Source organism: Lipomyces doorenjongii (genome assembly GCF_038497915.1).
Source record: "Lipomyces doorenjongii strain NRRL Y-27504 unplaced genomic scaffold V1508scaffold_21, whole genome shotgun sequence".
NCBI classification, from domain to species: Eukaryota; Fungi; Ascomycota; class Lipomycetes; order Lipomycetales; family Lipomycetaceae; genus Lipomyces; species Lipomyces doorenjongii.
In genome coordinates this window covers 99,355-124,630 of record NW_027118088.1, presented here as the reverse complement: position 1 = coordinate 124,630, position 25,276 = coordinate 99,355, and the positions used below count along the sequence as shown (strand labels likewise).

At 44.8% G+C, this 25,276-nt stretch overlaps 11 protein-coding genes across 11 annotated transcripts; 5 read left to right on the top strand and 6 right to left on the bottom strand.

The window, feature by feature from the left end:
* Positions 1 to 402: 402 nt before the first annotated feature.
* On the bottom strand, positions 403 to 2,164 carry V1508DRAFT_404069 (uncharacterized protein; the record flags this gene model as incomplete). The annotated part of the gene is made up of 4 exons (XM_066938605.1): positions 403 to 1,449; positions 1,501 to 1,788; positions 1,840 to 2,015; positions 2,083 to 2,164. The coding sequence occupies 4 exons, from the start codon at positions 2,162 to 2,164 to the stop codon at positions 403 to 405; spliced, it is 1,593 nt and encodes a 530-aa protein (XP_066796120.1).
* Positions 2,165 to 3,189: 1,025 nt separating this feature from the next.
* V1508DRAFT_455547 (Brix domain-containing protein) lies at positions 3,190 to 4,551 on the top strand. The gene is made up of 4 exons (XM_066942620.1): positions 3,190 to 3,271; positions 3,321 to 3,453; positions 3,512 to 3,748; positions 3,801 to 4,551. The coding sequence occupies exons 1-4, from the start codon at positions 3,258 to 3,260 to the stop codon at positions 4,413 to 4,415; spliced, it is 999 nt and encodes a 332-aa protein (XP_066796119.1). The 5' UTR covers positions 3,190 to 3,257; the 3' UTR covers positions 4,416 to 4,551.
* On the bottom strand, positions 4,462 to 5,871 carry V1508DRAFT_416573 (uncharacterized protein). Its single transcript, XM_066940224.1, has 2 exons — positions 5,619 to 5,871; positions 4,462 to 5,523 (listed from the first exon to the last, which is right to left on the bottom strand). Exons 1-2 carry the CDS (start codon positions 5,662 to 5,664, stop codon positions 4,601 to 4,603), a joined length of 969 nt encoding a protein of 322 aa, XP_066796118.1. The 5' UTR covers positions 5,665 to 5,871; the 3' UTR covers positions 4,462 to 4,600.
* Positions 5,872 to 6,033: 162 nt separating this feature from the next.
* Positions 6,034 to 9,993, top strand: V1508DRAFT_385743 (Dos2-interacting transcription regulator of RNA-Pol-II-domain-containing protein). The gene is made up of 11 exons (XM_066937806.1): positions 6,034 to 6,281; positions 6,339 to 6,428; positions 6,487 to 6,549; positions 6,603 to 6,735; positions 6,786 to 7,020; positions 7,073 to 7,173; positions 7,223 to 8,023; positions 8,077 to 8,321; positions 8,382 to 8,809; positions 8,863 to 9,105; positions 9,168 to 9,993. Exons 1-11 carry the CDS (start codon positions 6,194 to 6,196, stop codon positions 9,849 to 9,851), a joined length of 3,111 nt encoding a protein of 1,036 aa, XP_066796117.1. The 5' UTR covers positions 6,034 to 6,193; the 3' UTR covers positions 9,852 to 9,993.
* Positions 9,930 to 11,091, bottom strand: V1508DRAFT_369973 (integral membrane protein DUF106-domain-containing protein). Its single transcript, XM_066937453.1, has 4 exons — positions 10,872 to 11,091; positions 10,529 to 10,818; positions 10,315 to 10,476; positions 9,930 to 10,253 (listed from the first exon to the last, which is right to left on the bottom strand). Exons 1-4 carry the CDS (start codon positions 11,030 to 11,032, stop codon positions 10,078 to 10,080), a joined length of 789 nt encoding a protein of 262 aa, XP_066796116.1. The 5' UTR covers positions 11,033 to 11,091; the 3' UTR covers positions 9,930 to 10,077.
* Positions 11,092 to 11,207: 116 nt separating this feature from the next.
* V1508DRAFT_416565 (Pre-rRNA-processing protein TSR2-domain-containing protein) lies at positions 11,208 to 12,112 on the top strand. Its single transcript, XM_066940223.1, has 4 exons — positions 11,208 to 11,453; positions 11,515 to 11,615; positions 11,670 to 11,831; positions 12,011 to 12,112. The coding sequence occupies exons 1-3, from the start codon at positions 11,267 to 11,269 to the stop codon at positions 11,826 to 11,828; spliced, it is 447 nt and encodes a 148-aa protein (XP_066796115.1). The 5' UTR covers positions 11,208 to 11,266; the 3' UTR covers positions 11,829 to 11,831; positions 12,011 to 12,112.
* Positions 11,971 to 14,058, bottom strand: V1508DRAFT_455543 (uncharacterized protein). Its single transcript, XM_066942619.1, has 3 exons — positions 13,789 to 14,058; positions 12,516 to 13,732; positions 11,971 to 12,459 (listed from the first exon to the last, which is right to left on the bottom strand). The coding sequence occupies exons 1-3, from the start codon at positions 13,819 to 13,821 to the stop codon at positions 12,192 to 12,194; spliced, it is 1,518 nt and encodes a 505-aa protein (XP_066796114.1). The 5' UTR covers positions 13,822 to 14,058; the 3' UTR covers positions 11,971 to 12,191.
* A 1,043-nt stretch (positions 14,059 to 15,101) lies between these two features.
* On the bottom strand, positions 15,102 to 17,161 carry V1508DRAFT_385734 (AIR carboxylase-domain-containing protein). The gene is made up of 2 exons (XM_066937805.1): positions 15,595 to 17,161; positions 15,102 to 15,543 (listed from the first exon to the last, which is right to left on the bottom strand). The coding sequence occupies exons 1-2, from the start codon at positions 17,080 to 17,082 to the stop codon at positions 15,349 to 15,351; spliced, it is 1,683 nt and encodes a 560-aa protein (XP_066796113.1). The 5' UTR covers positions 17,083 to 17,161; the 3' UTR covers positions 15,102 to 15,348.
* Positions 17,162 to 17,319: 158 nt separating this feature from the next.
* Positions 17,320 to 21,080, top strand: V1508DRAFT_416557 (Mad3/BUB1 homology region 1-domain-containing protein). The gene is made up of 2 exons (XM_066940222.1): positions 17,320 to 18,760; positions 18,808 to 21,080. Exons 1-2 carry the CDS (start codon positions 17,425 to 17,427, stop codon positions 20,955 to 20,957), a joined length of 3,486 nt encoding a protein of 1,161 aa, XP_066796112.1. The 5' UTR covers positions 17,320 to 17,424; the 3' UTR covers positions 20,958 to 21,080.
* Positions 21,081 to 21,589: 509 nt separating this feature from the next.
* V1508DRAFT_416555 (VTC domain-containing protein) lies at positions 21,590 to 24,406 on the top strand. Its single transcript, XM_066940221.1, has 2 exons — positions 21,590 to 21,938; positions 21,990 to 24,406. The coding sequence occupies exons 1-2, from the start codon at positions 21,901 to 21,903 to the stop codon at positions 24,091 to 24,093; spliced, it is 2,142 nt and encodes a 713-aa protein (XP_066796111.1). The 5' UTR covers positions 21,590 to 21,900; the 3' UTR covers positions 24,094 to 24,406.
* A 26-nt stretch (positions 24,407 to 24,432) lies between these two features.
* Positions 24,433 to 25,265, bottom strand: V1508DRAFT_416550 (cytochrome b-c1 complex subunit 9). Its single transcript, XM_066940220.1, has 4 exons — positions 25,075 to 25,265; positions 24,763 to 24,851; positions 24,603 to 24,651; positions 24,433 to 24,535 (listed from the first exon to the last, which is right to left on the bottom strand). Exons 1-4 carry the CDS (start codon positions 25,075 to 25,077, stop codon positions 24,488 to 24,490), a joined length of 189 nt encoding a protein of 62 aa, XP_066796110.1. The 5' UTR covers positions 25,078 to 25,265; the 3' UTR covers positions 24,433 to 24,487.
* Positions 25,266 to 25,276: the final 11 nt, after the last annotated feature.

Here is a 25,276-nt window from a genome sequence, read left to right as displayed (position 1 = left end):
AGAATGGTACCACGCCAAACGATGTGAGTCCAAGTGGACCATATTGAATACCTGACCATAGTGTACACCCATTGTTCAATGCCAACATAGACTGGGCAACACTTGCAGTTTGAACTACGATACCATTAGTAACTTCAGACGATGATATACAGAATAGAATTTTACTTTTCCTGTAAGTGGCTGCGGATCAATACCGGAGGCACAGGCAACACAAGGATGAGACGAATCAATGAACTTCACAATGTGGAGTTTTCCAGCTGAGTTCTGTTCTCGGTGTAGTTAGCAGCTGGGAATCCGAAACTGTTAAGATTCTTGATAAAGCGGATCGCTCGCGCACCATATGAAAGCACGATCGCGCGGATACTTAGTTGATCTCGAGATACATATATATATATATCGATATCAAGGCTGATCAAGAAAATCTATGGCATAAGCTTTGATCTTATCCATCTCCTTGTACCATCCCAGCTGTTCTAATGTACTAGTCATATGAATCCGAGCCAGAACTGGTCCCATCTGCCTCAGCATCTCTTGTTTGTATTTCTCCCGAACATGTATTTCAAAGGCCGAATTCTCGCCGTATATACGCGGGATCGCACGCTCCAGTTCAGTAACTAATCCCCACAGGCATTCGCGCAAGTCGATCGAATAATGTTCTAAGTCTTTGCTGTAGTTCCCGGTAGTGATAAGATAAAGCAAAATAACCACGAACCGCATTATATGCGCCAGTCTGATAGGCGCAAACTCAGGCTGCCAAGAACGCACTTCATCCTGCAGAAAATACTCGATTCCAATCAACCGCAGTGCAGTGCTCCAGTCCTGTTGCTTTATGTAATATGGAATCAAATTGGCGAGCACTTCGATGAATGGGGATCGGTGTATCGGGATCGTCTTTAGTTTGTAGAGCTGTTTCAACTTCGATACAAGTCCGCTTGCCATGTCATCACTCTCAATCCTGGAGACGTCCGCGAGCCCAGTCCTGGCAATTTCATTCTCTATATTAGCCACGACGTGAGGTGCATTGTGGAATTCGTAGTGACACGATGAGCATTCATAGATGTCGTTGTACAATTGCGCACTTTGGTGGGACTTCATTAGATATGGTTGAAAAGGGGTACCGCATTCAGGACATGTAAAATCGTTTCGCGGATCTGGTTTAATGCCAAGCGGGACGGGCGGGCAACAGGCTGTGCACTGGCAGTCAAAAAAATACCGCGTCCGCAGCTGCTCCTTGCGATGTGGCATTGGCATTGTGTTATCAGTATATGTGATAAGTATTTCCTCGCCTTCCTTGATCTGCCGGGTGGCGCGGACTAAGAGTACATTTTTATTGAACACGAGGACGGCGTTCGGGTCGCATGAGTGATTGATCAGTGAAATTAACGGGTCGAACATCATGCCTACAGTATCGTAACTCGGATTTGGTATTGAAGCACTGTTTGTCATGACCTGTTAATGTTAGCCGACAGTAGTTTTACCGGATAATCCAGAGAAGCTCACTTTACAAAGCAATCCGACCACAGAATCCAAAGACAACTTTGTGCCAGAATATTCCTTCGCTCCCTTGCTCATGAGCACCAATGTTGAAAAATCCTCCATTTTACTTCTATCGTCAATATGTGACATCAAATTTGCCATTGCGTTGTAGAATCTGTCTCGTTTGTTGCCATCCATCATAAGAATCCGCATTAATAGAACCACTGGTGAGGGTGGTACTTGTCGCACTAAAGATGCTAGTATTTTGCATTCTCGTTTATGATAAGCTTTCCAATCTTGCAGTTGACAGTCCTGCACCAGTTAGCCAATTGTTCCAATATTAATAATTGGTTGTATGCTCACTTGTGAACAGTAATAAGTAGAACGGCATTTCCCACACGAGAGCAATTTGACAACGGACCCCGGCTGGACCCTGTCCCCGGTATCTGCCGCAAAAAGAAAACAATTCGCGCAGATCTGTGAGCGATGGTCACTATCAGGAACCGACACCTCAGGTATTTTCCTGAATATTTCCGAGTCTGAGAGCGTACTAATATCAGTCCTCCAGCGTCACTAAAAAACGCAAAAAACCAACAATTGACTTACATGCTGGAATATCCTTGGCGACGACTAGACCATTACCACGACTTGGAAAATTCTTTTTAATTACTACTTCGGGTGAGATCATTGTCGTTAAGCTGCGTGCACGAGATCGATTGTGTCAGATGCAATTCGCACCAATAGAGTAGTCTGTGGACGAACGCGCTCGCGTCCAATTTGCCAGCAATGGTTTTAAGGGTGTCGTATTGTTTATTCCAACGCAAATGGTAGACTTGTTTATGTTGTAACTTATTGGTGTAACTTATTGGTGTACAATATCTTATCTAGATTCGCTCTTTAGGCAACAAGGGTTTAAGAAATAGTTCGGGATCAGTGTGAACTCCGTCGAAAATGCAAGTTGACGTCCAATTTCTTGGATTCGGAACAGGATTCTGTCTCCCGGAGACAAGTAAAAGTGTCTGCCTTTTGTGCCATCTATTCATCGATAGGCACGGCAACTCCCACGCTTCGAGGACTTACGACAGGCTGCACGAAAAGTGAGTGGCAACAAATTCTCAGAGCAGTTGTTGCTCACGACCTTGATTCCATCCTAAATTCAGAGAATTAGACTAAAAGCCCATATTCTACATCCGTGAACCATCGGAAAGTCCTGCTGAGGCAAGCAAACGAGACACTTCACAAACGGTTTGGTAATCGTCATCGACGACTCTTAAATTGGTGCCCACTATGGGTGCAGATGTTGAAACTCCGTGGCACTGGTCCTTCTCGTACCAAAGAACACGGGCTTATCCATCAGTCGTCGTATTTGTCTCATAATGCGCAAGATGTACGGCCTGATCGCCGCGGATATGCGCCAGAATATTCTAAAATCTGTCGTCGTGCAGTGATTGATATATATACAAATGGGACATTTTAATATTCTTATACTGATCAATTTTCATCGTCATGACAAAGAAAAAGTAGTCAAATGAGTGTCTTAGTAGATCTAATGTGTTTCGTACGGCCGGAATCAGATTGAAGAATCGTTCAAGTGGAAGCAAGCCTCGATTCGGAATACCGAAGTATTTTGGGACGACTGTAAAAGAGGTTTGTGGCGTTGGGACTTCAACTTTCAAGAACTCCCAAAGTCTACACCAAAAAAAATTTAGTTTCTAGTACTCACCCACGCCGACCCAGATTCGGACTTCCTCCGTTAATATCACCGAACATCGACATTCAATATGATGCGAATAGTGTTAGTATACGTTCGTCGTCATTAACTATTCTGGCACTAATTGAAATAGGAAACCAAAGAATGCGCGCTCCAAGCGTGCGATGGAAAATCGTTCGCCGAAAGCGATTGAGAACACCAAAAAGGCGCTAACAGTCCGTGGATCCACCTGCGGTGTCCTTGTTCAGAATGCAATGACGGATATTGTATGCAGCATAAGTTCTCTCTCTTTTCCAGAGCATTTGGTAGTGTTAACGGATCTAGGCCGCTTACAAACAACCCGACATCAAGAAGTTCCAGAAAAGAAACGAAATTCACCCGTTTGAAGACGCATCTTCGCTGGAATTTTTTTCCCAGAAGAATGACGCGTCGCTGATCATCTTTGGCTCAAACTCGAAGAAGAGACCGAATAATTTGACGTGGCTACGCACATTCAATTTCCAAGTTCTGGACATGTTCGAGTTAAAGATCCTGAACTACAAAACTATGTCAGATTTTAAGGTACGCATATTTTAGGTCCATATTTTCCACAGTGCAAGTCTAATTACCGTAGAAATTGACTATTAATGTTGGCATGAAGCCATTGATTTCGTTCGTGGGCCCGATTTTCGATTCCCACCCACATTTCCAAATGGTCAAATCAATGTTGCTCGATTTTTTCCGGGGCGAGCAGATTTCGATGCTCGATCTGGCCGGCTTGCAGTACATCATCTCCGTCACTGCTTCTGGAGATGGAAATATTAGTGTGTATAGTGGGGATACCTCCAATCTTCCTTCGATCAATTTTCGAGTTTATAAGATCAACACGTACAAAAACAAGACACAGAATAAAGTTCCTAGAGTCGAGTTAGAAGAAATTGGCCCACGGTTTGATTTCCAGCTAGGTCGCGTCCGGGAGGCGGATCCTGACATGTTGAAGCAAGCTATGAGAATTCCGAAGGAACTTCAGCCTAAGACGAAGAAGAATGTCGAGACCGATTTGTTAGGTGACAAGGTTGCTACGATACATGTTGGCAAACAAGATTTGATGAAGTTGCAGACGAGAAAAATGAAGGGTCTTAAGAAGAGAAGGAAAGATGAATTCGAGGATGAAGGCGACGACGAGATTGAGGATGTTATTGTATCCGACGAGGAGCAGCCTAAGAAGAGAAAGCGGCAAATTAAGTAAGACATTCGTGCGCATTAGTTTGGGTCTCTATTATGGATTGCATTTTGTACGTATTAAATTATTAGGTTTGTGTATTCACAAATCTATCAGATTGAGTATAAAATCTACCCAAAAATTAAAATCAAACCGTCCGAACTACTTTTATATACATCATACTCCAATATTCCTAAAACATATACTATACATTAGTTAAGCTCGAACTTCCGTGATGATTTATTGGTTATAAGGCGCAAGAGATTACGCATCAGCATAGTAACAGTGACCTTTCCGACTGAGGGAACATAGAGCGAAGACTTTGTCTTAACGTCCGGACTAAAGTTCTTGGCTGTCGAGAAATTGACACAGACAGCGCCGTCCTTGATGTAATTTGTCTCGAACTTGTAGTTCTCCGATGGGACACCAGTAATAATGACGTCCGACATTACGGCAATGTCTTCTAGCTTGACCTCAACATCGCTCACGCGGTGACTTCGTAGTCTGATACCTTCTCCCCGGGTAAACTTTTGAACGCTGTCGATGTCGAAGGAGTAAACGACGGCACCATCATTAGCCAGTAACGCGGCGAGAGGGCGACCAACAATTTCGCTTCGATTAATAATAGTAATTGTTTTACCGTAGAGTCTGTTGCCGTATGGTAAAATCATGTTGTAGACTCCAAGATATTCTAAGATCTTGACGAGAGCCAAAGGTGTGCATGGTAATATACTCTTCTGTGTCTTGGCATCGTCAAGGTAGCGCACATTATGATACAGATTCTGAATATAAATATGCGATAGACCCTCAACGTCCTTATCCTTCGAAACAACTTGCTGAAGATACTGATCCTGTCTGTTGCCAAACACAGGGAAATAGATCATAATACCGTCCACATCATCATCCTCGTTTGCCAGAACAATATAATCTTCCAGTTCCTCTTTATCAACTTCTCGCAGTTCAAACATAAAGCCAATTTCTACGCACGTCTTTCCAGTCCACTCAGCATACATGCGGGCAGCAGGATCGGCATTGGCCAAGAAACCAACCAATTTGGGCTTCCTTCCAAGTTCTTCAATACTCTTCTTGATTTCGCTGGTGTAAACATTCGCGACCGAACTCGCAAGGATAGTTTCTGTGTTTCAATCAGAACCGTCCAGTCTACATTAGACGCGCGAAAATCACAGAGATATCGCAAATGCGTCACTAATTCGGATAAGAAATACTTACTGCAAGCAACCGCACCAGCACCATCTGATCCAGGAATTGGAGACATGCTGATAAGAGAAATTAATATCTCAAATGTTGCAAACAATGAAATTACAGGCGAGTCACGATAACTCGACGGAAATCCAAATATAAGCTTGGAAACCCGGCAAAGGTGTGGCGGGGAGTGTGTAACCGGAAAATTTCGCGTTCAAGTTTTTTTTTCCTTGGATTCCTCGAGATTCATCCCACCGCAGCGATGAGTGTGGGGTGGCGGAGGCGGGACTTGGGACAAATAAAGTGACGGTAGGGTAATATTTTCAATTTCCGCGGAAGACGAGATCATGAAAGCCGCGCTAACAAAGCACTAAACCTTGTGCAGACTATATACCCTTGAAACAGTGCGATGACATGAACCGCTATGTTCCTCAGTCTTTCGCAAAAATAAAAATAAAAAAACAGATTCCTTAAATTGAGCACTAGACTATCTGGAGAATCGAAACACTGTGAACTATTTATAGTAGTATATAGCACGGTTTTACTCATTGGCTCCCTCTAAGAAGGACAAGTTTATTATTTGCATTGTTGAGAGTGGTAATATGGAGAAGTTGGTCATAGATAAGTACATGGTGTCACTAGAAACCTCACCCACTGAGGCAGACACAATAGCGAAGAATATTGCCAATGGTGTGTTGCAAATGCAGTTTATATTGCGACCGAACCCTTTACTGACTATCGTACTAGATATTGAATCGGACAAAACACGGCTTATTGACTTCATAGAGAGTCTGGGAAGATATTTAACTGACGAAGACACGGGTATCAGGGTGAAAGGTTTGTTAGCTGTATCAAAAGTGCATTACAAATGGGACCTAATATCTTGACTGTATAGCACTGAGTTGTGTCGCAGCTGTTTTATCAAAGTTATCTGCTGGTAAATTAAATTCTCGACAAAGTAGGTGCAATTTTTTTCCTCGCGAGTGACATAAAGTTAACGGAATGACGTAGTTACCATGCTATCAGAATTCTTGAGCGACCGATTAGAGGATGAAGAATGCTTGAACGAATCCGGAGGCGGTTTGCTGGCGTTAAGCAAAATGAAACATATTTCGACTTCTGCCATCAAAACGATAATTGAAGCGTAATTAAGCTGTTATACTTGCGCAATAGTTCACTCTGACGATTGTATAGGCTCTTCGCCAAAGTCGACATGAAGAAGCATAACCAAGCAACAAGATACGTCGTTTATCAGATCATTGACTGTCTTGCTACTCATCACATTGCTGTTCTCAAGGGCACGAATAACAGTACCTTGAACGGATTTACGAGGCTCATCGCAGGCGAGAAAGATCCCAGGAATTTGCTGGTTGTCTTTTCCATACTGAAGATAATTATTGAGAATTTCCAGATAGAAATATCTAAGGAGGTTAGTTGGTTCAGGTCTAGTCCTTGTAAGCGGCCAGGATTGATATCAGTAGTCACTATTCGATGCCAGTTTTTGCTATTTTCCGATCACGTTTCGACCACCACCAGATGATCCTTATGGAATTACCTCTGAAGATTTGAAGTTGAAATTGAGGTACGCAAGGTTTCTTCCGTTTTTACACGATAGTCTAATATAATAATAGGGAGTGCATCGCGGCGTCACCTCTTTTCGCGGAGTACTCATTCCCCAGTTTGATTGAGAAGCTCACATCTAGTTCGATAAACGTCAAGAGAGATACTCTGCTCACAGTCATTGCTTGTGTTGAAAACTATGGTGGAGTCACCGTGGAAAAACACTGGGAGGAAATTTATAATTCAGTAAAGTTTGAGGTTCTGCATGAAGGAGAGGAGGATATTCCCGATCTTGTTTGTAAACTATTGAAGACACTCACAGCAACAATTTCAATTAGAATGGTGCGCAAAGCGGTAGAGGACTCTGGGTTAGATAAGTTCTTGAAAACCGCTACGAATGAGTGTTATCCACAGATCGTCAATCTCGAATCACGGCAGGCCAAACCTGCTGCTCAGTTATTGGCAGCTATTGCGGAGGGCTCATTTGCTGCTCATGACACTATAGCGGAAACGACTTTGCCTGGCATTTTCCGACTTGTCGATCTCACATCAGGGGCTACCATTGCGCAGCAGAAGACGGCTTTAGAAATGTTAATCTTATTTATTGAATCCTCCGGTAATCTATATGGGTGGAAGGGTGTATCGGAAAAGTCCCCTGAGAATGGCTTGTTGATGCATAAAGATACTCTCTTTGAATTATTTTGCAGGGCTTTTGTTAGCACACCGCGTGAGGAAGTTTCCTTCAGATTGCTCGCGTTACAAGGATTGGTGAAACTCTCGCTTCTGCAAGAATTCTTAGATGTGAGTGAGCTCGGTATGGTGGCGCAGTACCTTGATGACGTAGTGTTAACTGATACAAATGAATCACTATGGTATGCAGTCGAATATCTCTGATCTCAATGAAGCCTGCTAACATTTGATACAGTACAGCAGCACTTTCTTCTTTGAAGGAGCTGGGAAGCGTGAATCCAGACATCATTTTAAATACAGTGTTCCCAGCATTTCTTTCGCAGCTGCCAGATCCCGATATTCCAGCATCAGCAACCTCACAAACACCTAGAAAACATTACAGAATTATTCTTTCGTCCCTCGCTGATCTCTGCATCAACAGGGCAATTTACGAAATTTTGACCGTTCGATTGTTAAATAAGCTCGCGCTCATTGCAAAAGGTACATATAATGTCGTCTTATTTTAGATTGTCACATGTTTGTAATTCTCACATTTTTAAGAGGGGCAGGATGTTGTATTCGCGCAGTCAATCCTCACGACTCTTCTTCTGGTCATTCAGCGTAAGCTCACGGAAAAGGATTGGGATTTGAGATTCTTCTTCATGACTCTCACACCAAAACTGATTTCGATGACATTTACGGCGTCAGTCGATCGCGACCAGCCGCAGTCCAAAATTATGTGCCACAGCTCAGTTGTTGCGGTCACGGCAAAGATTGTCAATCTGCTAGTGCGGTCTGTATCTGCTGAGGATCAAAGCGAATTTGCTAAGCAAATTTGTAACTTATATGTCACCAATGAAGCGTCCTCATTGATACAAGAAAGTCAGCGTGCTCGAATTGCGAGCGCAACGAAGCCCCTTGAGAAGGGTTTCTGTGCAGAAGGGTTAGTCGAGATATTCACGGCAGCCGTTGCTGGATTGCGAATAGAAGTAAGCATTGCTGCCCGTTTCTGTTGTGATGTCGGGAGTGTTGACATTGGTAGACTGCATTTCCTTACCCTGACGTACTTTGCCTTGCATCGAATTTGATCCCCGTGGCATTAACAAAGTACAATATTCCTGATCGTTTAGCATTGGCGAGGTTGATCGCTCTGCTAGTAAACAAGTGGCTGCCCAAAAATGATGAGCAGAAATTTATCGATTCTGCGGTTGAAGAGTTGAAGACACGGGTTACTGGTTCCAATTCCATGATGGAGAGGGCAAGTAGTCTTGAGCTCCTTGCATGGGTATGTGCGTCTTACGTCCTAAATTGTGATACTCATAAAATCTGACAATGGTCATGTCTTAGGTGGGGAAATCGTTGATCTTCAAGGGTAATCGAAGAGCATTCGAAACCGTGGATCTGGTTCTACAACTTCTACGGGACGAGTCTTTTGGCCGGTGCGCGAGTAAGACGTGCGGTATTCTCATCGCCGATGATGAGATTCTCGACAAGAGTAATTTCGTGATTGTGCGATTGCTCTCTAAGCAACAGTATTTCAGCTACTCTATCCAGAGAATTGTCGATGGTTTCAATTCCAGCACGAACAGCGAGGTAAAGCGAAACCATTTAGTCGGCCTTTCAAATATTCTCCAGCATATGCCGGGGAAGATTGTTATTCCTCATCTCTCTACTTTCCTACCGTTGCTTCTGCAGAGTCTCTCTTTGAGCGACTCGCATGTGAAATTGGCTACTATTGATACCATCACTGCTACACTTTCCGATGCTAAGGATCTCATGTCCGGGCACCTTTCCACGATTGTGCCGTGCGTTCTAGAGTCTACTGTCGACAAGGCATCAAATCCACCTGCCGTACGGGTAGCAGCATTGAACTGTTTGGCTGTGTTGCCCAAATCCCTTCCAGGAGAAGTTGTGCAGCCCTACCGGGGAGAGATCATTCGCACGCTAGCTGTTGTGCTCGACGACCCTCGGCGTGCTGTTCGAAAAGCTGCGGTTGACTGCAGACAAATATATTTTGCCATGGATGGTTAAATTTGTCTGTGTAAATACACGAAGGCACTTGGATTTTTGGTTATATGGGGGGCCGTAAAAAGTTTTTGAATGCATTGATGGGGCGCATCTTGATACTCTCGTAATAGACTATTTACCATCATTACATACAGGATAAAGAGACTGGCATTCATAAACGCCGATTTCTTGCGAGCAGTTAGCACGCTGTATACTCTCACAGTATGTCAATGAGCAACCGAGCTTTTCATTACTCGTACTTCTCTAGTATTCGATCCTCGATATCCTCTAGTAAGTATTCATGAGTGGTGAGTTCAATGTTCTCAGCTTCGCTCAAGTAGAGCTTGTATATGTCCTGTCCGGGCTGAAGTCCACCGCCCATCATACCAGGGTTCATGCCGGCCATGTCCATTCCTCCCCCGGCGGCTAGTAATAGTTAGAAACGTACCCCAGGCATTCAATTAGAGTAGACAATATCAAAGCTTACAATTGTTGCTTCCAAGAATGACATCATAGACTGACCGCAAGCCGAATAAGTTGAGGAAATACCACGACATGGAAGACACCCATCTGACGTCCAAATCTCTCGTAGCAACGCCTGATTGCAGGATTGACTTGAATCGAACTGTCAGAGGGAAAGGTAATTTCACTAACAAATATCAGATGATTTCCTTAATATTAAAGCTGAAAGTAATACATACTCAAAATAAAGCCACTAAAGAAGAAGTTGATCCAACTCATCAATAGAGTCTGCGGCACAATCATGACCATATTGCCCTTCAACATATTCAACATTTGATCCATTCCACCTGGCTCGGCAAGAGGATTTGCAGGTGGCTTTGGTTCATCCTTATTCTTAAATGCCTCCTGGTCCTTCAGGAAGATACCATTCTTGAATGCCTGTATCAAATATGTTTTTCGCGACTGAAATGACGATGGAGGAATGAGCTTGCCATTCGATCGTAAACTGGCGCCTCGCGCTAGAGATTGCCTGTCAAAATTAAATTATTATTCAGGGCACTCAATGATAACGAAAGCACTTACTGTTCTCGAATAGCCAACAGATCCAACTGCTTCGGCGATGACTGTAGAAGCAATGTAATGTAGTGTCGCAAAATACCGACCAGGATCATAACCAGGAGAATGGGAAACAAGACCCAGTCTCGCAGACTGGGATCTAGAACAAGATCGGGAGCAGTCACCATGTCTTTCGCTTCTCGCTTAATTGAGGATAATTGTTCATTGACGATGGGAAACCATTGACTGCTCCTGGGACACAAATAATCACCAGCAACAGCCTTGAATTAAGAATTTGGGTTAGGGCTGAAAGTTAAATGAGACACGAGACGAAAAGGTATTTTTTCAGTCAAATAATGTTTAGTTCTTAACCTCCAATTGCAACATTCCGACTTTAAATATACTCAAGATATAGTTGGAAAATGACTTCGTTGCAAGTAGCAAAGAATTTGCTTACCACTCCTACGCAACATGCCAGATTCGAGCTCGGTGTCTGTATGGCTATTTACAATTGGGAAGCTCTTACGGTTGCTGTCCAGAGCTTTTGGGGTGGACCAAATAGCGAGGATAAAAGAGACTGGATGGTGGGCTCAATAGTCGAGTTATATGGTATGATATATATTGCTCGGCGCAAAATTTCGGAGATGGCAAGTACTGATCTGATATTTAGAGCAACAGCAGCAAGTGGATTCGGAAGATATAGAAGACAGACTATTACAAATTATGGAGGACGAATTTGAGGTCGCCGTTGAGGACGATTCAGCCTATGATGTATGCCGGTTTTCGATTCATCCGTTTGAATTGCCAGCTGACTGGGTTCTCTAGGTTGCGGAGAAGATTGTGCGGATATTCGGTCAGTGCAGGGAAGGTGACTTTTCGTTAGTCGACTCACTCTATCAAAAATATCAGACCAAAGCGAACAGATCTAGCGCTCCCGTGCACATCGTTGAGCAGGAGGAAGTCTCAGGTGACGATATGGAATAGATTGTGAGTTCATAATGGTTGCAAGTTCCTTCGGGTTAGGGTATAGATCCTAAATTTGTACGGAGACCTGTAGAATAGCGCATCATGATTATTATCTTGCGTAGACATGGATAAATTTATGGGACTGGAATCGGCGTTCATGATTTTGTATGTGTTTCAATATTGATTCTAACTGACAAAAGTTAGCAGTACTTGGATGAAACTAGTTGGCTCTCATATACTATATCGAGTGAAGAAAAAAATTTTCTATAGTACATTCTCCTAACAATTCTAAATGCTCCCCGTATGCCCAAAAATGCACATATGATACAGATTGAAGATGTCCTGGTGCAAATTAACACGATTACACGTCGTCCTTTGAAATCAACGCTGCCCTCGAAATCCATACACCGAAATGTACCCGTGATCTACATAAAACATCCAGCCTTCGCCTCCTAAAGATTGGATAAGAAATGGTAAAATTCTGGCTTTGCCTTTGGCACTGTGATTACCAGCACCAGTAATGATTTTGAACGGGCGCCTTGGCTTCTGGTCAGTCGTTTTTTCCCACCATTCGTCTAGCTTTTCGCGACAAATAATATTGGCTTCGTGAACACCGATACCGTGAAAATCAATACAATACTGCGTTCCACTAGGGTACCCTGTTAATATACTGCCCTCTTGTCAAGATCATTACATATTACGTACGTCTCTGTAACTAATGCTCGCGCATATTCGAGCCGATAATACTTCACTTCATTAAATAATTCATTAGCCGCCACCCGATAGTGAACGCTAGCAGATGCATGAAAGTTCTTATTGTTTCGTCGACGATCAAGTTCCTTTGTCTTGTTGAGTAACTCCCTGTGGGCCATCAATTTCTTTTCCATCACTTGATGCAATTCTGCAGCAGATAGCTGCTTCTCAAGTGCAACTGTCTTGCCTTTCCGGTTTGGGACGGTCACAAATTCATCTTGAATTACCGATACTGATTGCGAGACTCTGCCGTCGCATGCGTCCGCAACGAAAGTGGTCAAATCTTCACCAGTTTCTTGCGACTTCAACAGAATCACTAAAGCAATCTCTGTCGATTTGACAAGGTCATTCCTAGTTGCTCTCAAAATTTTCCGGCAAATTAATGATGGAAGCCCGGGAAACGTCGCTGAAAGTTCTGTCAAATTTTCCTTCATATTGAGGCCCCCTGCACTCCATATCAGACCAGGATTTGCCTCCAACAGTTGGAGATATAACGCAGTACGTGACCCAGCATTTCTCTGCTCCATGGCTCTCGCATTTCCAATTGGAATATCCAGCAATCCGGCGAAGCGGATTAGCTCAGATGAGTCCCTGTGATTTACCGACGAAGGACTAGACTTCCTGGAACTATGGCCAAAATCCAACACATTCTCGATAGTCCCAATATTTCGTGTGTTCCTCTTCTTCTTGCTTCTTGATATATGACTCCTGTCAGGCGCAGGACCATCAATTTCGGTCCCTGAATCTTGTTGATTGATAAAATGTAAACTGAGAAGGTTATCCAAAGCCCGTGAAATATTATTATCGCAGCCAGCTAGAATTAATTTCAGCTCTTCTTGCTCTCTCATTGGAAAGCACATAGAAAGAAAGCTGACTTTAGAATCTGCTGGCTTTCTTTCCAACTCAAGAACAGCTTGCTGATTCTCTCTATCTGTGTCCCAGGACCCATCCGAGCCAGAACTGCATACCGAACCATCTACACTGAATACTGAACCGTCCACTGCAACGGCGCCCTGATGAGTTGATGACTGGCTAAATTGATCTTCATAATCTCTATCGACTATCGTCTCAAAATATAAATAACTACATTGCTTCCTGGCTTCTTCCAAACTATTGGTGTCCAGAGCTATCGCCGCGACCAACGCACTGTCCAGGTCAGGAAATTCTCTCTACTCTCGTGTCAGCACACCATAGGCGGTTATTTGACCAAACATTGCGTCCATACTTGTAAAGCTAACGAAAGCTCATCAGAGTTCATTGTACGCCGAGATTTGTTTTAATACCGTTATTCAATCAATACTGAGCATTGGAGCTGGGTGGAATGATTTTGTTCTGGTTCCGTGAAATCCACAGCTTTTTCGTAGTCTTTCGACCAGATAAAGCATATCAAACAAGAAAATTAACGGCACTTATTTGTATTGGCTAGATGTTACTTCAAGTATTTCTCTGATTCAGAACCTTCTGCAAGCATTTCGAGTTGCTGATTGCGTGAGAGTATCAGAGAGTAAACCGAATTCCTTAAAAGTGCCCCAGGATTTTGCTTTTAGAAATTCATGTTGTTGGAGCTAAGCCCAATTTAGTTAGTGTTATCACAGTAAGTCCAGAAAGAGGACGAAAATTATGGAGACTCGGTTTGCATCCCTAAGGCACTCCAGTCATCCGTACTTAGATAGAGATTTGGATTTGTAATGAATGATAAAATAAGGAGATTCATGGTAAACAACAGTTTCTAAATATCTAGAGTTTGTTTCTTTTGGGACTTGTAGTGCGAAAAAGCTTGCAGCCCTTTTACGGTATTCCGCGTAAACGGACCAAGAGACCTTGAAATTTAAAACTCAAAGATTTCTATCGCGTGAAGCTTAATTTATTACCCGGAATCTTCTGGCCAATCGTCGTCGCGGCAGGTAATGCTAACACGACCAGCTTGTTCTCTAGGTACATACGGCCAATATATTCCACATAGATACACGATGATGCGACCAACAATTAGTCGGTTAGTCGGCAAAGTTAACAGTCATGCATTCGTCCGATCGCAATCTCAGTTGTTCCCATTAAACCGGAGCAATGGTTTCCAGCAGATGACACGAAGCTACTCCGCAGGCCACAGTCATGAAGAACATCATGACGACGACCACCATCATGATGATAGCACCCCAGCAAACGGTACTTGATTTCCTTTCATTGCTTCGCTGTATATGTGCTAATGTGGCGTTAATATAGAGCTTTTCACTGTATGGATCATCATAAACACAATCGAAGGATTTGGCCTAACTATGACATAATAATAGAAGAAAACTTACGTGATATTGGGAGCCGTCGCGGCGTTCTTTGCTATTGTCAAGCCTATCGGTGACCGTTCTTCTGTTTGGTAGTAGACTGCACTTCGAAGTGGATGCAGACGAATCGATAATCGATAATTTAACTGCGGTTCCCTGATTTAAGTACGCGTTTAGTTTTCACGTACTTACTGAGAATTTGACACACTAATATGCATTGCAGACGATGGTCAGCTTTCGCTGTCGATAGTGAACGATTTGACACAAGATATCGATTTCAGACGTGAATCACTTGGGTATATGAACACATACTTGGTGTCATCAATTGATATTAGTGTATATCTAGTTCTAATAGAAATACCTGGCATACCTTCAAATACGGCTAAGTGATAGCTAATTGAATACATTAACACACCGATCAGACTTTTTGACTCCGAGCAGAAAATTTAAACCAACAAAACCGCTATAAATAAATACAAAGAATAATTTACATTATATAAATTTTACTTTTACTTAGACAGATACTCTTCATAGCCGATTTTCTCTAATATCGCCGCCTTTCCCAAAACCTCATCTTCTATCGACATATAGTACTGCTCAAGTTTAAGTTGGTATTCTGGCATGAAAGCCGCGAGATTCCGGATAGCCAGCAAGGCCGCATTAGTGGCGTTGTTGATGGCTACAGTTGCTACCGGAATACCTCTCTGTAATTAGTTAGTTAACTTCTTAATTCATTGAACGAAAAGTCGACTGACAGGCATTTGCACAATGGAATGCAGTGAATCCACGCCGTCAAGTGAGCTTCCCTTAACAGGAACGCCAATTACGGGCAAAGTAGTCATGGCTGCAACCATTCCAGGTAAATGAGCGGCACCGCCAGCTCCAGCGATAATTGTCCTTATTCCTCTAGTAGCGGCCTCTGTCGCATACTTAGTCATGCGGAACGGTGTTCTGTGAGCCGACACGATGGTCACCTCGAATGGAACGCCGAATTGTTTCAGTATTCTAGCCCCGACAGCCATAACAGGCAAGTCTGAGTCAGAGCCCATAATAATTCCAACCAATGGCTTCTCATCTTCTATTTCGGAAGAGACGGCCTCATCCGCACCTTGGATTTGAGCTAAACGAGTCTCGCATTCGTACATACTACCTGCGACAATATTGATATGACCCATCTTACGCCCTGGGCGAGTAATCTTGCCGTATAAGTGGAGAGTGGCACCACGAGTGATCAATGATCGTTTGCAAATCTCGAGTTCTCCGTTGGGGTGGTCCGCACCGAGGACGTTGAGCATGATGGCATTGGTGGTAGGAGTCGACAGGGCCAATCCATTCTTTGCAATCGGTAGTCCCAAGATAGCACGAATGTGGGCTTCAAACTGCGAGGTGGGGCAAGCGTCTATAGTGTAATGTCCAGAGTTGTGGGGTCGAGGTGCAATTTCATTCAATAAAATCTCCCCATCCTCCAGGAGAAACATCTCGACACCAAAAATACCAGCACCAGCAAATGTCGCGACCGCCTTTTCGGCAAGATATCTAGCACGAGTCTGAACCGAATCCGGTATTCGAGCAGGAGCATAGACAAGGTGGCAGATATTGTTTGTCTGGATTGTTTCAACCGCAGGATATGACAATGTCGAACCATCTTTCTGGCGAACGACCATAACAGCCAACTCTTTTCTAAATTGTGCCCACTTCTCCGCGTATAAAGGGCGTGAGCTTAGAGCCTTCAGAGCACTCGAAATATCCACCACAGACGAGACAACATAGTTTCCACGACCATCGTATGCTTGAGTTCGCGATTTCAACATATACGGATATCCGAACTTCGAACCAATAGCCTTCAGGCTCTCTTCTGTATTCTCGACGCTCACTGATTCCGGAGCAGCAATTCCTTTTCCAATTAGATGCATCTTCTGCATATATTTATCCTGAATAAGTTTAATTGTGTCTGGCGCGGGATGGATCTCTAGCTCCGGCTTCTCTTTCTGTAGCTCGATCAAAACATCGGCATTAACATGCTCAATTTCGACAGTCAAAACATCAACTCTAGAAGCCAACTCTCTAACTGCTGACGCATCTGAAAATGACCCATTAACATGGAGTGTCGATGCCCGAATCTGTTTCGCAGGCGCATTCTCAGCGTCTAGGATCAAAGTGTCAATGTTCAGTCTGCTGGCAGCTTCAACAAGCATACGACCAAGCTGTCCACCTCCCAAAATGCCAATTGTCCGAGAATCCATGTTTTCTATTTCGAAAGCGACTGAACAAATACTGACACTGCGGGAATGCTAGGTTGGGGCTCGTGGCAGACTAAATTTGATATCCACAATAATCTCACAAAAATTTCCCTGGCAGCCACATGAGCTTTACCCGGCTCTCCACAACTCAACTTTAAGGTTTTGCTACCACGGCAACAGCCTGTTTGTTTACACAGCGCCGCAGCAGACTTCCGTCCCGCAAAACTGCGCGTTAGCTTGGTTTGGACATTGCAGTGAAATCGTTATTACAGGCACACACAGCAATATATCAACGGTACGGGCACATAAACATTGGCGAGTTTTAGGCGCAATCTGGAGCCAACAATGGGCTCCGAAATAGTTTCCTTCGACATGTTCGAGCACCAGAAGGAGAACATTCAGCCGCTCCATGAAGGCCGTTCTGCTGCAGCGCTTGCCAAAGCATTCCGCCTCGAGGCTAGGAATGCCAGCCGCGATAAGCAAGTACCAGAGAGAGACGAGTTTGAGAAACGGATTGAAATGGCCGAGGATCTCGATGATCCCTTGGAAGTCTGGTTGGAATATCTCCGTTGGACACACGAAACGTACCCTCAAGGTGCGAGTGCCGAAAGTAGACTTATCTCGCTTCTCGAACGATGTGCTACTCAATTTCAGAATGCATCTCATTATGCGAATGATCCCAGATATCTACGTATATGGATGGAATATATTCGGTATAATGATTCGCCGTCTGAAATGTTTTCATTCCTGATGCAGCGAGACATTGGGCTTCGGCTCGCTACATTCTACGAAGAATATGCGCACTATTTAGAATCAATGGGTCGTAAACATCAGGCTGATGACGTCTTCAGACTGGGGATTGAGAATGAGGCGAGACCGCTGGATCGATTGAGACGAAGATATTCAGAATTTTTGCAGCGCTTGGAAGCCAATCCTCCTGATCCAAATGAGCCGCGGTCACCAATCATGCCTGTAGTCAGACCTGCACTGGCTACTTTGGAATTTGCCAGCGTCGAAAGAGACGCCAATCCTGAGCAACAGCAATCACATCAGCCAAGTCGACCTGAAACATCCAGACCACGAGCTAAAATGTCTATTTTCATTGATCCGGATGGCGGCGCTTCTGGTCCTGCGGACCGTTTGGGCGGCTGGGAATCTATTGGAACTATTGCTGAAAGAAGGAAGGAAAACACTATGGATGCTAGGCCCTGGGAAGGAGAAACGATGAGAATGAGCCAACCACCAACATCAGCAACGCGAGCGAAATTGACAATATTCCGTGATACGGTAACTGAAGTATCATCTCAACAACCTCAGTTTAAGATTCCAGCACTACCGCAACAGTCTCTTCAAGGCCAGAAGGTGAAACGAGAGGAGAAGTTTGTGGCCGATATGAATGCGGTGTATCCAGAAGGCGAGGCTGAAGAAATGTCTTTTGAAGAACTACGTGCAAAGGCAAGAGGACTACTGCGACAGAAGTCACCAAACAACGTACAACAATCACCAGCTTCTGTCCATCGGGTCGTCACTTCATTAGCGCCCTCCTCCACACCTGGAGCAGATCGCTCAGCTATCGTTGAGCGTACTCCACTTGGATCTTCGAGGAAGGCTGTCCCCATGTCAACCCCTCGGGAGCAACCGCCTCTCCAGTCTTTAGCTGTGCAGACTCAGCCTCTGAAAGGTATTGACCTCGTGCGCAATCTGAAACAAAGCTAACTTATCATTTAGACTCTCCTATTAATCCTCGTCGTCGTCCCGCATCTCCAACTATGACCGTCCACACTCGAGCCGCAACTGATGAAATTTACAGCATGTTCAATCAGCCACTAAAATGCGATATAGACGAAGTAGAAACTCAAGGTATTCCAGACAGTAGTGATGAAGACGAAGACGAAGATGACGATGAAGAGGACGATGACGATGAAAAGGACGATGACCTTGACGATGACCTTGACGATGAAGAGGACGATGACAATGACGGTAACCGTGACATTGACGACAGCGACGAACAACACGACGACAATAGCGATGACGATGGATGTCAACTATCTCAACAAGGCAGAGCTTATGGAGACGACAGCCAAGTTGAGCGCGGTCGCGACTATGTAATTGAGCAACAACAAGATATCAATGCGAATAACAAACCTTCAAAGGGAGTATATCGAGACCATTCCAACGACCTGGACGGATCGTCTGCAGCATCGCAGAATGTCCCTGCGACTCCTCATCAAGGTCGTGCTCCTCTAGTGACGATAGAGCGCTATGGCATTGCAATGATGACACCAATTGTTGAAGCCACAGAGTCAATTGCAACTGTCACAAGATCCACGAAATCGAAACATAACAGACTTTTGGACAACTTTGATGAAAAGGTCGAAAGTTCGCCATTTGTTGAACATCCCGCTCCTCGCCGAGATGATAACACAGCTAATGATATTAAGCCATTCTCTCCGATTTCGAATGACGTATGCCTTATGGATCGCACTAATTTGACAGAGATCTGGACCCGGAAGCCTATTGTTACGGATTTGCTGGTCAATCCCATGGACGAGTCTATTCGGACGACCATTCTTGAAAATGTGGTTCCTGCCCTTCAATCATATGGCGGGTACTTTCATAACACTCAACTAAGACTGGGACGCTCTGAGGCTCTCAAACGCAACATCAAGAATAGAAAGAACAACACGTCAAGTGAGGATATAGACATTGAGCTGCAAGGTTCGGTTTATCGTCTCCGACGCGAACTTGGCGAGGGCGCATTTGCTCCTGTGTATCTTTTTGAAATCATGGACAGCGACGAGAGTATATTGGAGGATGGAAAGTCTCGATTGCGTGCTATTAAAATGGAGCATCCTCCAAGTGCTTGGGAATTTTATATCATGCAGGAGATAGAGAGGCGGCTGAGCGCTGATGCGGATGTCATAATACCGAAAGACCTTCGTACGCGGGCATTGGATTCTATTATTCACGTCAGGGAGTTACACATGTTCGGCGACACGTCTTGCTTGATCCTGGATTACAACGATCAAGGAACAGTTTTGGACCTCGTAAACCTCGTCAAAGCTGACAGTATTAAGTCGTCTTCCGCGCCAGTGTTGGGCTTGGATGAATGCGTTGCCATGTTCTTCACGATTGAGCTCTTGCGGACGGTTGAAGCATTGCACGAAACTGGTATCCTGCACGGCGACTTGAAGCCGGATAATTGTATGGTTAGAATATTACCAGGTAACGAATCTTTGTCGATGGCCAGACTATCGTTTAGTGATTCGGCTTTGAAGCGCCAATCAAGTAGGACAATGTTATCTCCGTATAAGGCTAGCGGTGAGCAAGGATGGTTGACAAAAGGTATCTCGCTTATTGATTTTGGACGAGCGATTGACTTGACGGTGTACGACCATAAACGCGACGTTCAGTTCATTGCCGACTGGAATACTTCAGCTCAAGACTGTGCGGAGATGAGAGAACTGCGGCCGTGGACATACCAAGTCGATTATCATGGCTTGGCGAGTATCATTCATATGATGCTTTTCGGCAAGTACATAGAGATTATGACGGACTCTCAACCTGGACACGGCAGACGAAAGCACTATCGAATCACTCAGAGCTTTAAGCGGTATTGGCAGCAAGATATGTGGAGGGAGTTATTTGAACTGCTGCTAAATTCAGTGGCAGAGAGCCAGGCGGGTATAGCGGATGGTCATGGCGAAAGTACGACTCAAGTGAAGGCGTTTCCGATAACAAAAAGGCTACGGAATTGCAGAGAGAAGATGGAGGAGTTCTTGGAAACAAATGGAGAGAGAAGTGGCATGTCGCTGCGGACGTCGCTGCAGAAGTTAGAGAATTTGGTTTCCGCCGAGAGAAGACAAGCTGGAATATGACCAATTTTGTGCAATAGATCAATATATGTTAGTGAGTAACGATAAGACAAGAGGCATTATGGTATTTGACGTCGGGTCTCCCGATAGCAGATGAACGTAAATGAAGGTTTATCATAGGGTAAGGGGCGAGCTCCATCTTATCTGATCTTGGTCACGGTGAGAATTGCCCGAAGACGTAACCGTTCAAATGAGCTGCGCGATCTCGGATGGGGTCGGAACCCGGCCGGAAAGCCGAACAGGCTTGGTAAGTTATCCGGGAGGCAAACAGGAGATATAATTTACTAAGTTTCTAAGTTTACTGTACGGAAAAATACTGTACGGAAAACAAAGTCGCGAGGAGGTGTGGGCCATAATTGCAGGCAACCCTACTCTGCCTTTGGCTTTTGAGACTATTTGCCGGACAATGACGTCGGTAAATCTTAAACTCCTTTAGATCAGACGACGGACGCTGCTCCGATTACACCATATATGTCAATCAGTCGCGCCAGCTGTGTTAGCACACTGACTTCGAAGGTCCCTGCGCCGAATTGTTCTGAGATAATGCAACATCCATAATTGGAACAAATGAATAATTTGGCAAGCAATAAAGACTCGCCGTTGTCATTATTCTTTGTTTAGGTTGTAAATATTTCATGCAATTTCAGACAAGTCGAGCAGGCACGTGTCTCTGAATTACGTGTGATTGGTCGGCTAATATGTGCCACATGAGGCGCTGCACCGCCACACATGCCAATGAAGTGCGGTCGTGCGCCTGTCGTTGGACCACATTGCGACGGCCGACGCTAGACGCGTAAAGAGCCATTCAGCACCGTCGCTGGCGTCTTTATTCTTCCAGAAGACAGCAGACAAACTTGCACGGCGAGACAGTGATCGCACCTGTCTCTTTATATTGCCTTTGCCTGGTTGTCGAGAGCATCGCACGCTAGACAGGCATTTGCACATCATGAAATTCGGTCAGCAACTGCAAGATTCGCTTATTCGGTGTGTATTTCCGTGATCCTTCGTCATGCGCCATGGTTAACTTGTTCGTAGCGACTATTACTACTACTATATCGACTATGAAGGACTGAAGGACCTTCTCGACTCCGGTAGACCGGACGAGGAGTGGACCGAAGAGTCAGAGGAGACCTTTGTCAGGGCTCTCGAGGAAGAGCTCGAGAAAGTGTATGACTTCCAGAAGTTGCGGACATACTCCATTAACCAGCGAGTCAAGGAAATGGACGGTAAGGTCCAGGACGCTATTCGATCTATCGACTCCTCGTCTCCGCTATCGGAGCAGGCCTTCGAAGACCTCGAACTCGATCTCGAAGAAATACTATCTGACGTGCACGATCTCGCAAAGTTCACGCAACTCAATTACACTGGTTTCCAGAAGATTATCAAGAAGCATGACAAAGTCACGAAATGGATACTCAAGCCAATTTTTGCAGCCCGCCTGAATGCGAAGCCGTTCTTCAAGGACGATTACGACAATTTGGTTGTCAAGCTCTCGAAGCTCTACGATTTAGTTCGAACACGAGGAAATCCTGTTAAGGGTGACAGCTCTGCCGGCGGAAGTCAACAGAACTTCGTACGCCAGACTACAAAGTACTGGGTCCATGCAGATAACATCACCGAGCTTAAGTTGCTTATCCTCAAGCATCTTCCAGTCTTGGTTTTCAATGCGAGCAAGGAGTTTGAGAAGGAGGATTCCGCGATATCGTCGATTTATTTTGACAATGATAACTTGGATCTGTATCGCGGCCGGTTGGAGAAGAGTGAGGGCGCGGAAGCGATTCGATTGCGTTGGTACGGTGGCATGGCATCTGATGTTGTGTTTGTGGAGAGAAAAACTCATCGTGAGGACTGGACAGGTGAGAAGTCCGTCAAGGCCCGATTCTCCCTCAAGGAGAAGAACGTCAATGCGTTCCTGAAAGGCGAATACACCGTCGATCGCGCGTTTAAGAAAATGCGTGAGGATGGCAAGAAATCGCCGAAGGAAATTGACGACCTTGAGCAGCTTGCTCGAGAAGTCCAGTACACTGTCCTGACGAAGAAGTTGAAGCCAGTCGTTCGTTCGTTTTACAACCGTACCGCGTTCCAGCTCCCTGGTGACGCGCGGGTGCGGATTTCGCTTGACACTGAGCTTTCCATGATCCGTGAAGATGATTTTGACGGACGCAAGCGCGCGGGAAACAACTGGCGTCGTATGGATATTGGCGTCGACTGGCCATTCAACCAACTATCTGACGCGGATATTGAGCGGTTCCCTTACGCAGTCCTTGAGGTTAAGCTTCAGACACAGATGGGTCAAGAGCCGCCCCAATGGGTCCGTGACCTTGTCGCCAGTCACTTAGTCGAAGCAGTTCCGAAGTTCTCCAAGTTTATCCACGGCGTTGCGACCATGCTTCCCAACAGGGTAAAGCTTATTCCATTCTGGATGCCACAGATGGACGTCGACATTAGAAAGCCTGTTACCCACCAGTTTGGTATCGAGCGGCCGACGAACGGTTCATCATCGGTGGTGAATTCGGACGACCTATTGAGCTCCAATTCAGGTGATATAGATGAGGAATATTCGTTGGACCATAACGGCGACACCCATGAGTATGCGTCGGACGACGATGACGAAGTGGCTGAGAATATCCCACTTATGGGCATCCGTCGCAACGGCAGGCGGCCACGGTCGACACAAGACCAGCTCAATGAGTCGATTCACCAATTTGGATCGACGGTTCGCAGCTGGGCAAGAGCATTCTTCTTTGAACCAGATGCATCCAGTCCACAAGCGGCAGTGCTCGAGCGCGTTTTCCATGCGCCTCCCGGAAAGCTGATCCATGTGCCTGTCCGAATCGAACCGAAAGTCTACTTCGCCAACGAGCGTACGTTTCTGTCATGGCTCGAAATCGGTATTTTCTTGTCCGCTGTCGCGGGCAGTTTACATTCATTTGGTGACAGCCGCGCTCAGAACGCGTCGTTCTTCTTTGTATGCACTGCAGTTGTCATGGTCACGTATAGCTTAGGGCTGTACCTATGGCGTGTCCGCGCAATCAGACACCGGAGGGCGATTAGATATGACGACAGAATCGGCACATCCATTGTGTGCTTCACGTTCGTTATGTCGGTCTTAGTTAACTATTTGATCCAGGTATTCTAAGCACCTAAGACTGCAACCCCATGATTTGGCGGTATATCCTGACGATAAATGGTTCTGGACGGAGTATATTGAAAGAGAAACGATTAAAGGTGCATTTGTCTTGAATCCATTTTGTGTGCATTAGTTGTTTTCTGTTTGTTTGTGATATATGCATTTGTAATGGTAGTAGATCACGTCGTGTTAGTAACGTAGCTGAATAATGACGCCTAACTTCTGAGGCACGAGATATCCCTGGCGGGTCGGCGTTCGGGTTTACGTTCAATTTGTGGAACAATGCTGTATTACACGTGTTACAACATAAACTCGTCCTCATAAATCATTAGACAAGTAACTGTCCTTTCACTCCTAGTGTATTAATGTTTCCTATGTAAAGTACTGCACGATCCATTTTCATTTATTCTTCCGATGTGATGTAGCTGTGCTTGATATCCTTCCATTGCTTCTGTACAACGACGAGTTAGTCCGTACTTAGGCGAGCGCGAGGCTCGTGAGTATTGAATGTCACTTACTCCCGCGTTCAATCGGTCCCAGACTTTATCAATTGTGGAGTCGAAGCCCCTGCAAACAAGTATTAGCAATTTCAACCGCCTCTCATGCGAACACAACGCCGAGATATTGTCATGTTGGACATCTATCATTTTTTCTCAATGCTTAAAATTAACCACTCACATCTCAAACGCGAAGGCGCCGAAAAGAATGGTGCCGACAAAGACCGAGTTCCGGCGCATAAAAGTATTGTAGATGATGGATGAAACGGCCTGTTAAGATCTCCCTGTTAGCAAGCGTTCGTTCGTTGCAGTCTAATCACTCCGCGCATTGACAAATTTCGACACGTAAAATTCTCCGTCCAATAGCATGATAATCGGCATTCTCGTTTGAACATTCTCGATAACCCGCGTCTCGGTAGTTTTCAATAGTCTATCGTAACCATGCCAAGCCATCCCTCACCAAAATTCCCAAAAATTAAAATCCAAATCATACCATTGTGAAATATATAACTATTCCTCTAAAGCGTCGCCTCAAGTGTAGGTCTATGAACTTCAAATCGTACTGTTGAATCCAACGCAAATCAAGTCGGAAGATTCCCCGGCGGCAGGTTTGGTTGGCTGGTAGTTGATTGGCTTGCGAAAACCCTATTCACCGAGCTTTTTGCATAGGAGGCAATTTGTTGCTCTGGATGTTA